At 31.1% G+C, this 9,337-nt stretch overlaps 1 protein-coding gene across 1 annotated transcript; it reads right to left on the reverse strand.

Moving 5' to 3' along the window:
- Positions 1-6,351: 6,351 nt before the first annotated feature.
- Positions 6,352-7,664, reverse strand: LOC18439814 (G-type lectin S-receptor-like serine/threonine-protein kinase LECRK4; the record flags this gene model as incomplete). Its single annotated transcript, XM_020670761.2, has 1 exon — positions 6,352-7,664. A coding segment is annotated over one exon (1,218 nt), but the record flags the coding sequence as incomplete, so codon positions are not given.
- Between the last annotated feature and the right edge of the window lie 1,673 nt (positions 7,665-9,337).

The raw sequence follows: 9,337 nt of genomic DNA on the forward strand, positions 1-9,337 counted from the left end.
ATGATATTTTACTTTTCATAATGCAATCACTGAAATTGATTATGTAGCCAATAGGTTAGACCATTGTGTATATGTTTGGAATAGTGGGAGCAATTTTGTTGTATTGTCACTATATGCAAATGATATTTTGATAGCTGGTAATGATATTGGTATGATTAACCATACCAAATCATGGCTAAGTTCCCATTTTGAAATGCAAGATATAGGAGAAATCTCATATGTATTGGGTATCAGGATAACAAGAGATAGAAGTTCAAGACTTCTATGTTTATCTAAAGAAAATTATTTAGAAAGTATTTTAAAGAAATTTAAGGTGAAAAATTGCAAGCCCATAGATACACCAGTTTGTAAAGGCTTAAAAGTGTCAAAGAAAATGTATCCATTAAATAATAGTGATAAAGATGAAATGGAAAGAATTTCATATGCTCAAGCTATAGGATGCATAAATTATGTCATGTTGTGTACAAGATTTGATTTGAGTCATGTATATAGTCTTGTAAGTAGATTTCAGAGTAATCATGAGATGATTCATTGGCAAGGTGTAAAAATGATACTCATATATATTCAGAAAACTAAAAATTATAAGTTGCGCTTCCAAGCTGACAACTTAGAGGTTACTGGGTACTCTAATGCAGACTTTGCATGAGACCTAGACTTTGTAGGAGACCCAGATGACAGAAAATTAACTTCTTGTTTTGTATTCATCTTTGGAGGTGGATGTATTTCTTGGTTTAGCAAAAAACAAAATTGTGTAGCTCGGTATACTATGGAAGCCGAGTATATTGCTTGTAGCATTGCTACAACTTATGCCGTCTGGATTAAATGCTTCATAAATGATTTGAAGCTAGATATAGCCTATGAACCTGTTAAAATTTTTTGTGATAATCAGGCTGCTATCTCATCAATTAGAAATGGTGCTTATAGTTCCAAAGGTAAGCACATTGAAATTGATTATCATTAAATTTATGATATTATTGAAAAAAAATGAAATAACTATAACTTATTTATCATCTTCAGATAGGATTGTAGACCCTTTAATAAAGGAATTAAGTTCAGAAATATTATCAAAGCATGTAGCTTTGATGGGACTTAGGAATATTTAAGTTTGGAACTCTCAAATGAGATATTTTTCCTTGATGACTTGGTCATTTGAGGAAAAACCACATAAGCGTGAGAAATCCGATGTTATGACTTTGGATTTTTTTTTTTTTGTGTGTTATGAGATGTATAACCGCTTTAGCACAAAAAGCCTCATGACAAGAATATGCTCATAAATGTTAAATTTACTAAGTAATATAGACTTTATGATATTTCAACATATTTAGTCCTTATGGCCAAGTGGGAGATGTTGGTATGAGTGGGTTGCCATTGGGCATTAAATATGCCATATTTTTCTTTTTTTTCATCTTCATCATAGATTTTATCTTTATCAATAAAAAATGGCCTTCTTAGAGAGAGAAGATGTCATTATCCAACGAGTAGAAAATAACTACCCACCTCCCAGGATTAGCGGGCCACATTTCTCAGATATTCCAGGAGGAAGCCGGATGTTGAAGAACGACATCATCTCATTCTTCTTTAAGAAGGGTTTCATGGCTATGAAGAAGTACATAACAAAATATAGAGTTCTCATTGTTCTGGTATAGCCTAACCTCTGTGATCCACAGTTTCACGATATTGCCATTTATCTTAGGAGCTTGATATTATTTTCATCATCTTCTCATCAATAGTCCAATATATATATATATATATAGGAAAAAGCTAATAATAGCTGAACAACTATAATGAATAGTAATATATGTGGATCTCCAGTTGTCAGATCTTCATCATATGGTTCATATCACTACATAAATTTTAATATTTTTTCTAGAAATTGAATCATAATGAATTTTGGACGTGTGTAATAAAAAATGGGGTGCACAATTAAAAATATATAAAAAATATTTTCTAAAATATAAAATGATCAAATTACGCTTGAAAATTATTAGGTGTAATTTAGTCATTTTAAATTTGTGAAAATAAATTTTTTATATTTTTATATGGTGTGCAATAATGTTAGGTATATACACCCAAAATTTCATCTTAATGAGATTTATAGAAAAAAAATTAAAATTCATATAGTGATATGCATTTTGAACCATATGATGAAGATCTGAGGGTTCGGAGTCCATCTATATTACTATTTATTATAACTGCCAAGCTATTGGAAGGTTTATTCATATATATATATATATATATATATATATATATATATATATATATATATATTAAGCTCAAATTTGATATGTCCATACTTCTCACCATCATATACTTATAAAAAAATTTTAAAAATAAATTAAAAAAAAGAATATATTAAAATACCTTTGAATAGTATAAGAGTAGTTTAATAATTTTATTTATTTCAAATTATTAGTTAAATTTTTATTGGTGTATGGTGGTGAAAAGTATGAACATACTAAATTTGAGCTTAATATAATGTATAGAAAATGAGATAAAATTAAAACACACTTTATATCGTCAAAATTTGGGACTCGATTGTAAAATATAAAATTTAAATGGAAAAGTATATAATGAGACAATTTATTTTTAAAAGAAGGATGTCACAATTATCATTGACTGTTAGATTCGAAATCGGCTAGATGACGATGCGTCATTATTTAGATACAAAGTCCAAAAGAAAATTTCTCGAATATTATGATACAATTTTATCAATTAGATTTCACATCCAATAGCTAAAAGTGATTATGACCTCCTTATATTAAAAATAAATAGTATCATAATATGTAATCTTTTTTTAATAATTAAAAATAAAAATAATTTTTTGGTAAATTTTCAATTTTAAAATAACTAGGCTTTTGAGTTTGGGAAGAGTAGGGCTGAGAATGGGTCGGATCGGGTTCGAATCCACTTGGATCCGGATTCGGATTAGAAAAGTATATATGGGATCCAAACTCAATTGGATCCAAATATTTGGATAAAAGCATACATGGGATTCAAATCCGGATCCAGACCCAATCGGATTCAAAGCAATTATGCTATATATTAGTTTATATTTATAAAATAACAACCAAAAATACTATATAACATATATATTTCTATATATAAAATTATCTATAATATTTTAATGACTAGCTTGGATCCAGATTAGATCCACCTATACCTAAATCCAATCTAAATTACTATCTAGATATAAATTTTGGATTCGGATCCGACCGTCAGATCTAAATCTTGGATTTATACGAGGGTCTGAAATTCAGGTTTCGGATCCAAATCAGATAAATTCTCCGCGTTAATAAAGAGGTAGCGGATTTTGGGTTGGGAAGGGCATCCTTGAATTCTTCACAAGAAAAGGAACATTTTGGGGAGTAATTGAAAGATTTTAAAAAATTAAACTTAGGTGGGCAGCATAAATTGTTTGTTTTAAGTGTGAGCATGCAAAAAGTGCGTGTTGGGTGGTCCAGCCCGAGCACATACTACCTCCTCAAAACCATCATCTTTTTATTTATTTATTTTTATCTACAAGTCTTTGGATAATCAATTATCAACCCCCAAGATCGGTTTCATGAAAATAGATTTTGAACACAAAAAAAACAAAAGAAAAAAGCTCCAAATCAATTCCCCTTGTAAAGATGGAGACTTGATCGTCCATTCAAGAGCTTAAAGAACTTATTTATTGTTTAGTTTTGTCTAATGGAATTTTTCGCAATTAGAGTTAAGGATGATCTGAAAAATTCTGAACGAAAAAAATTCCCTTATGAGAGTAAGACCCCCTAATTATGTCTTCGGTCTAGGCCATATCATATTTCTCCACACTCGAGAGGGATATTTGAGTTCTTTGACAATTTCGGTAGCAAAATTGAGTTTCTCCACAAATATAAATGATAAAAAAGGGAAGATCTCTTATGCAATTTTCTTTCGGGATGTATACTATAAAACTATCACAATCATTTCTAGCAATTAGATGTAAAATCTAATTGATTGAAATGTGTCACAACAATCGAGAAATTTTATTTTGATCATTTTATCTAGTCAATGACATATCTCCAACCACTCGATTTTACATTTAATGGTCAACAATAGCCGTGCTCTTTTTATACTAAATGGTCTTATGGTACACATTTCCTTTTACCTTTGTGATTTTAAAGTTTGAATTGAAAAATCAATAGTACATGGACCACCACTGACGGGATATTATTTATCGAGATATTATTGGATTTGTTTTTTTAAAAGGGTAATAATTGGGACTTGAATAATTAAACCAAATAAATTATTTTTTACGCTATTTTTTATTTTTTTTGGGTAAGTCAATGTGAAGAGGACCCCTACCCTCGGTAGGAATTGAGCCTAGGACTTAGCATTGCAAATTGTAAACAGCTAACCAAACAATATTAGTGTTAATACTTTATCATGTGTACAGAAATTAAAAAAATCAAGAGTCAATATCTAATAGCTTTGACTAACATATCTGAATTGCTCCTTATTTGGTTCAATGATTTTTTTTGGAGCTAAGTTTAGGACTAAAATTTGATATTTAGATTTTTTTTAAATTTGAATAAAGGTATTAGTGACATTTCATATATCTTAAAACTGTATTATCTTGATATATGTTATCTTGTGCATGTTTGACAATCCACTTGTATTCCTAAAATTACATATAGGAAGGCAATAGAAGAGACGAAAGATCTTGACAAGAAAGATGCACTGATATGTTGCTCAATTATTTTTACAGTCCTCTCCATCTAGGTAGAGCACCAACCCATCGAATAACACTCTCATATGATGACTCAACCAAAGCACAAATAAAAATTAGGTTCTCGAGAAAGAAGCAAATCGTATTCAATTAGGTTCCATCAAACGTGGCTTTAACCATATTGAAGAAGTAAAGAATATCTAAATCTTATAATATACTGAAATATCTCACTATTACGTGCTTATCAAACATACCCTAAGGTAAATTCAATTGTTTCAATTTTGGAAGTGATTTAAGAATTACAAAGCAAATTTGCCGATGTCAGACAGGGATCTGAATTCTATAAAATGTAGTTCGACCCAACTTGGGAGTTGCTTGTTTGATCAGGTGAATCAGAATTAAACTTGAATATTTAAGGCCTGACCGTAAGTTTTTATGGGATTGTGGAACATAAGACTATTGATTTTTGGTACAAGGAGGTTACAATAATTTTTAACTGTTAGATATGAAATCCAATAAATGAAAATGTGTCATGACATTCGAAAAATTAGTTAGAGAGAGTTAAAAAGAACGCGAGTAAAAGAGTTAGAAGAATGTATTAACCAAACTATATTTGGAGCCAAAAAAAGACACAATTAGATGGAGTTAAAGAGATAGATGGGATACGTGGAGTGCAAAAACAAGGTGAGGCAAACTTCCTACAAAATAAGATAAGTGAATTTCCATGTGGGAAATGGAAGTTGGAATAGAAGCTGGTGGTTCTTACTTTTTAAGAACTCAGAACTTCTTAAAGCCAGTTTCTTGTAGCACATTCTACTAGCAAACAAGGTAATGCTATAGCAAACAAGAACTTATAGCTTTTAGAGTTGATAACATTATGCCCTTAGCAGGAAAAACAATAGAGAAAATTAAGAAGGGAAAGAAGAACAGATATCATTCGTCTTATTCCCTTTCATTCATTTCTTTTTTCAATGAAATCAGTAGTTGGATATTTAAATTTTACAGCAATTTTCTTGTATCTTTTGAGAAAAACGAAACAAAATTTCGACTTTGGATCCTCCACAAATTGTCTAGCTTCTTCCCATGAATAGGAATTTGTGAACTCACAGTTCGGCAAAAAATAAAGTTAACTTACACTAAATAATTCAAAATTTATAAAATAGTTGGAATGATTCATATCAGTCTTGTTATAACTCTGGGAACATATGATTGCTTCATTGCTGTTCCTGCAACACAAAGAAAATGCCTCTTTTCTTTCTTAAAGCGCAAATTCTTTTATTAAACCTAAATGTTCCAAGAATTTATTAGGAGAACATATCCTTATTTTCTCCAATGCTTATTTATTTGTTTATTTATTTTTTAAAAAATTTAATTTCTTTTTTCTAACAATGTTTATCCGCACAAGAACAGCTTGGAAGAACCCATATATGTATCTCTCACTACAAATTTTAGTGCACAAGAATTCATAAAAGACTATAGGAATAAGAACCTTTTGGGAACCCAAAAAACACAATATTCTTTAAGAAATTTAAAACATGATTCATTCCATTTATAAAGATTCAGGATAACAAGTCCCTCATGCATAGAAATTGCATCATTATTTTTTTCTCTCTACAGTATAGGGAAAGAAAGATATTTTGCATTATTGGAGAACAACTAAATGCCTATCACTCTTACATAACATGCTAGAGAGATAAATACATTATTTTTTTCGTATGCTTCATGAGAGAGAGAATACAATCCTCCATTATCTTCGTCAACCACTCCTAGAAACTTTGATGAGGGCTTTTCCACCCATTGTCACATCTTTCACCCCATCCATCAATGGCATCCTCTTCTTCCAACACTGATTATTTGTATAAATTGCAGCATCACAAAAGCAATCACTCAAGCAAGCCTCCTTGCATTCATCTTCATCCAAATGCAGCAACTCATAATTCCCATAAGGCCAATTGACATTTTCCAACTCAATTAATAAATAATTTGAAGCTTTGTAATTCTCACAACTTATGACAAAATCTCTTTTGCACCCACCAAATGTATAGTTGGTGTCCACAAAAGAAAATTTATCCGGACAAAGGCACTGAGCCCTTCCACCTTGGTCAAGGATACAATAGCCATTGAGGCCACAAATGCCTGGAACCCCACAAGAGTTTCTGTTGCTTGGGGTGTGTGAAACAATGCTCCATGCTTCTCCATTCTTGGCATTTTTCCAAAGAGAATATCGCCGGAAAAACCCATCACTATCAATCATGGCCCTTTGATAATATTCTTGAATTGGGTTTATGACATTTGATGAAACACTGTAAACTATCTTATTGCTAAAATTTTGCAGATAGAGAAACCTGGTTCGATCGAAAACTAAATTTACTGGTGGCATTTCTCCATTAGTTTGGCTCGCAAAGTAAGCAGGGTTTGGGAATATGCCACGACGAATCCTTGGGTATAGAACAAGGTTTCCATCATATTGCAAGACCAACATGAATCGGCCGGTCGAATAGTCTCTCTCTAAACGATTCGAATACAGAGGTTTTTCTTGGCCTAAGGTTTGGCCCGGTAGCAATGTATCTGTTGGGTAATCGAAACTTTGCCATAGAATTCTAGAGAGAGGGTCTACTAAAACAAAATTACCAGTATCAAGCATGGAGGCCGAAGTTGCACCAGTGGTTCCATTGTAGATCCAGTATAGGTGGCCATGTGAGTCAATGAAGAGGAGCTCACCATCATTTGTGAACCGAATTTTTGAGCCAATTTCCACTGGTTTGTCTCTATTTGCAGCCCAAACAAGGGTCTTTTCAGGGATTTTATGGAACCAGATTCCAATCAGGAACTGATTTCTACCAATTGGGTAAAACCCAAAAGCAAAATCACCAGAGGGAGAAGGCCGATATGAATTGTTTGGAGAGAGAGAGAGAAGAGTTGTTCCCAGAGTGATGTTGGAGTAAGATTGAGAAAGAAGGGGAAGAGAGAGAAATTAAGGGCAAGAAGGGGGGCCATTGTTGTTGAGCTGTGAGAGAGAGAGTGAGGAATGGATATATATATATATATAGAGAGAGATTAAGGATATGTTTTCAATTCAAGTCTGCATTGACTGATTGCCTAGTCTTAGATCATTAGATGAAAGTATAAACAACCAAGTGCGATTTGCCTTGAGGCACGTTGATTATGTCACTGGATTTACTACGTATAATAATCAAAGAACAAAGTCTTTTATTTTTTATATATATATATATATAGGAGATTCTAAATTTCATAACCCTTCAAATTACAAAAGTTCAAGATAGAAAGAGTTACGAAGGGTGAATTTATTATTTTTTAAAAAAGGTTATTTTTGTGGAGTAAATTTGTAAATATTTATATATGACAAAGAGTATTTTTGTCATCTCCATAAGAAATAAAATTAAAATTTTAGTTAAAGGACTAGGGCACTCTACAAATAAAGTTTCAAGACACTATCTTCCAAAATGCTATTGTACTTTTGTAAAAATTTTAAATTTACTATTGCTTAATTGTAAAGTTATCTATTTAAATAATTTTTTAATAAAAAAATAATGATTGTTTTGATAAATATACCCATCACAACCCTTTTTAACTTAAACTTTTGTATTTTGAGGGGTTGTTAACTTTAGATAAACTCTCTCTCTCTCTTTATATATATATATATATATATATATATATATATATATATATATGAGAATAATGATCCTATGAGACTCTTCCATACCCATGTGTGTAGGACCCCAAAGGATGATCATTAAATTTGACACAGATATCTAGAAAAGTTATCATATGAGTGTGAGACTTGACTTTTCTAGAGATCTGTGCTAAATTTAATGGTAATCCTTTGGAATTCTACACACATGAATATGAGAGAGTCTCGTAAGGTTATTCCCCTTCTAACTTGAATTTTTTTTTTTTGAGGGGTTGTTAACTCTAGACAAACCATATATATATATATATATATATATATATATATATATATATAAGTAATGATCCTATGAGACTCTTCCACACCCATATGTGTAAGACCCCAACTGATCATCATTAAATTTGACACAGATCTCTGGAAAAGTTATCACATGGATGTGTGACTTGACTTTTCTAGAGATCTGTATATATATATATATATATATATATATATATATATATATATATATATATACATATACATGTACATATACATGTACATATACATACATACATATATATATATATAACTAAAAATAGAATCTTTACTAATACAAGACAATGGACCGCCAGGAATGAACAAAATCAAAAAATAATGTATACTGAAAGTGATGTAGTAAACACCTTAATATATACCATTACACTATATTTTGTAGGAAGTACGGCCTTATTGGCAGCAAGATCAGAAGATTTGCTATTTATTCTTCGTTGTCCTACATTATCCCATTATAAATGGTACAAGGATGTCTTTTTCTCAAGATTATTAATACGAGAAGACTGTCAATTAGACCATTGGAAAGAAAAATTTATTGCTGGTCTACCCTATTTATTTGCAGAAAAAGTCAAAGACAGACTTAGAAAGAAACATAATGAAATTATAGTATACTCAGCATATACACTTGGAGAACTCTCAACAGAAATATGTGCTGAAGGATTAGCTTTATGTACTGATCTCAAACT

This window comes from Amborella trichopoda, chromosome 3 (genome assembly GCF_054954075.1).
Source record: "Amborella trichopoda isolate Santa Cruz 75 chromosome 3, AtrichopodaSantaCruz75HAP2 v2.0, whole genome shotgun sequence".
NCBI lineage: Eukaryota > Viridiplantae > Streptophyta > Magnoliopsida > Amborellales > Amborellaceae > Amborella > Amborella trichopoda.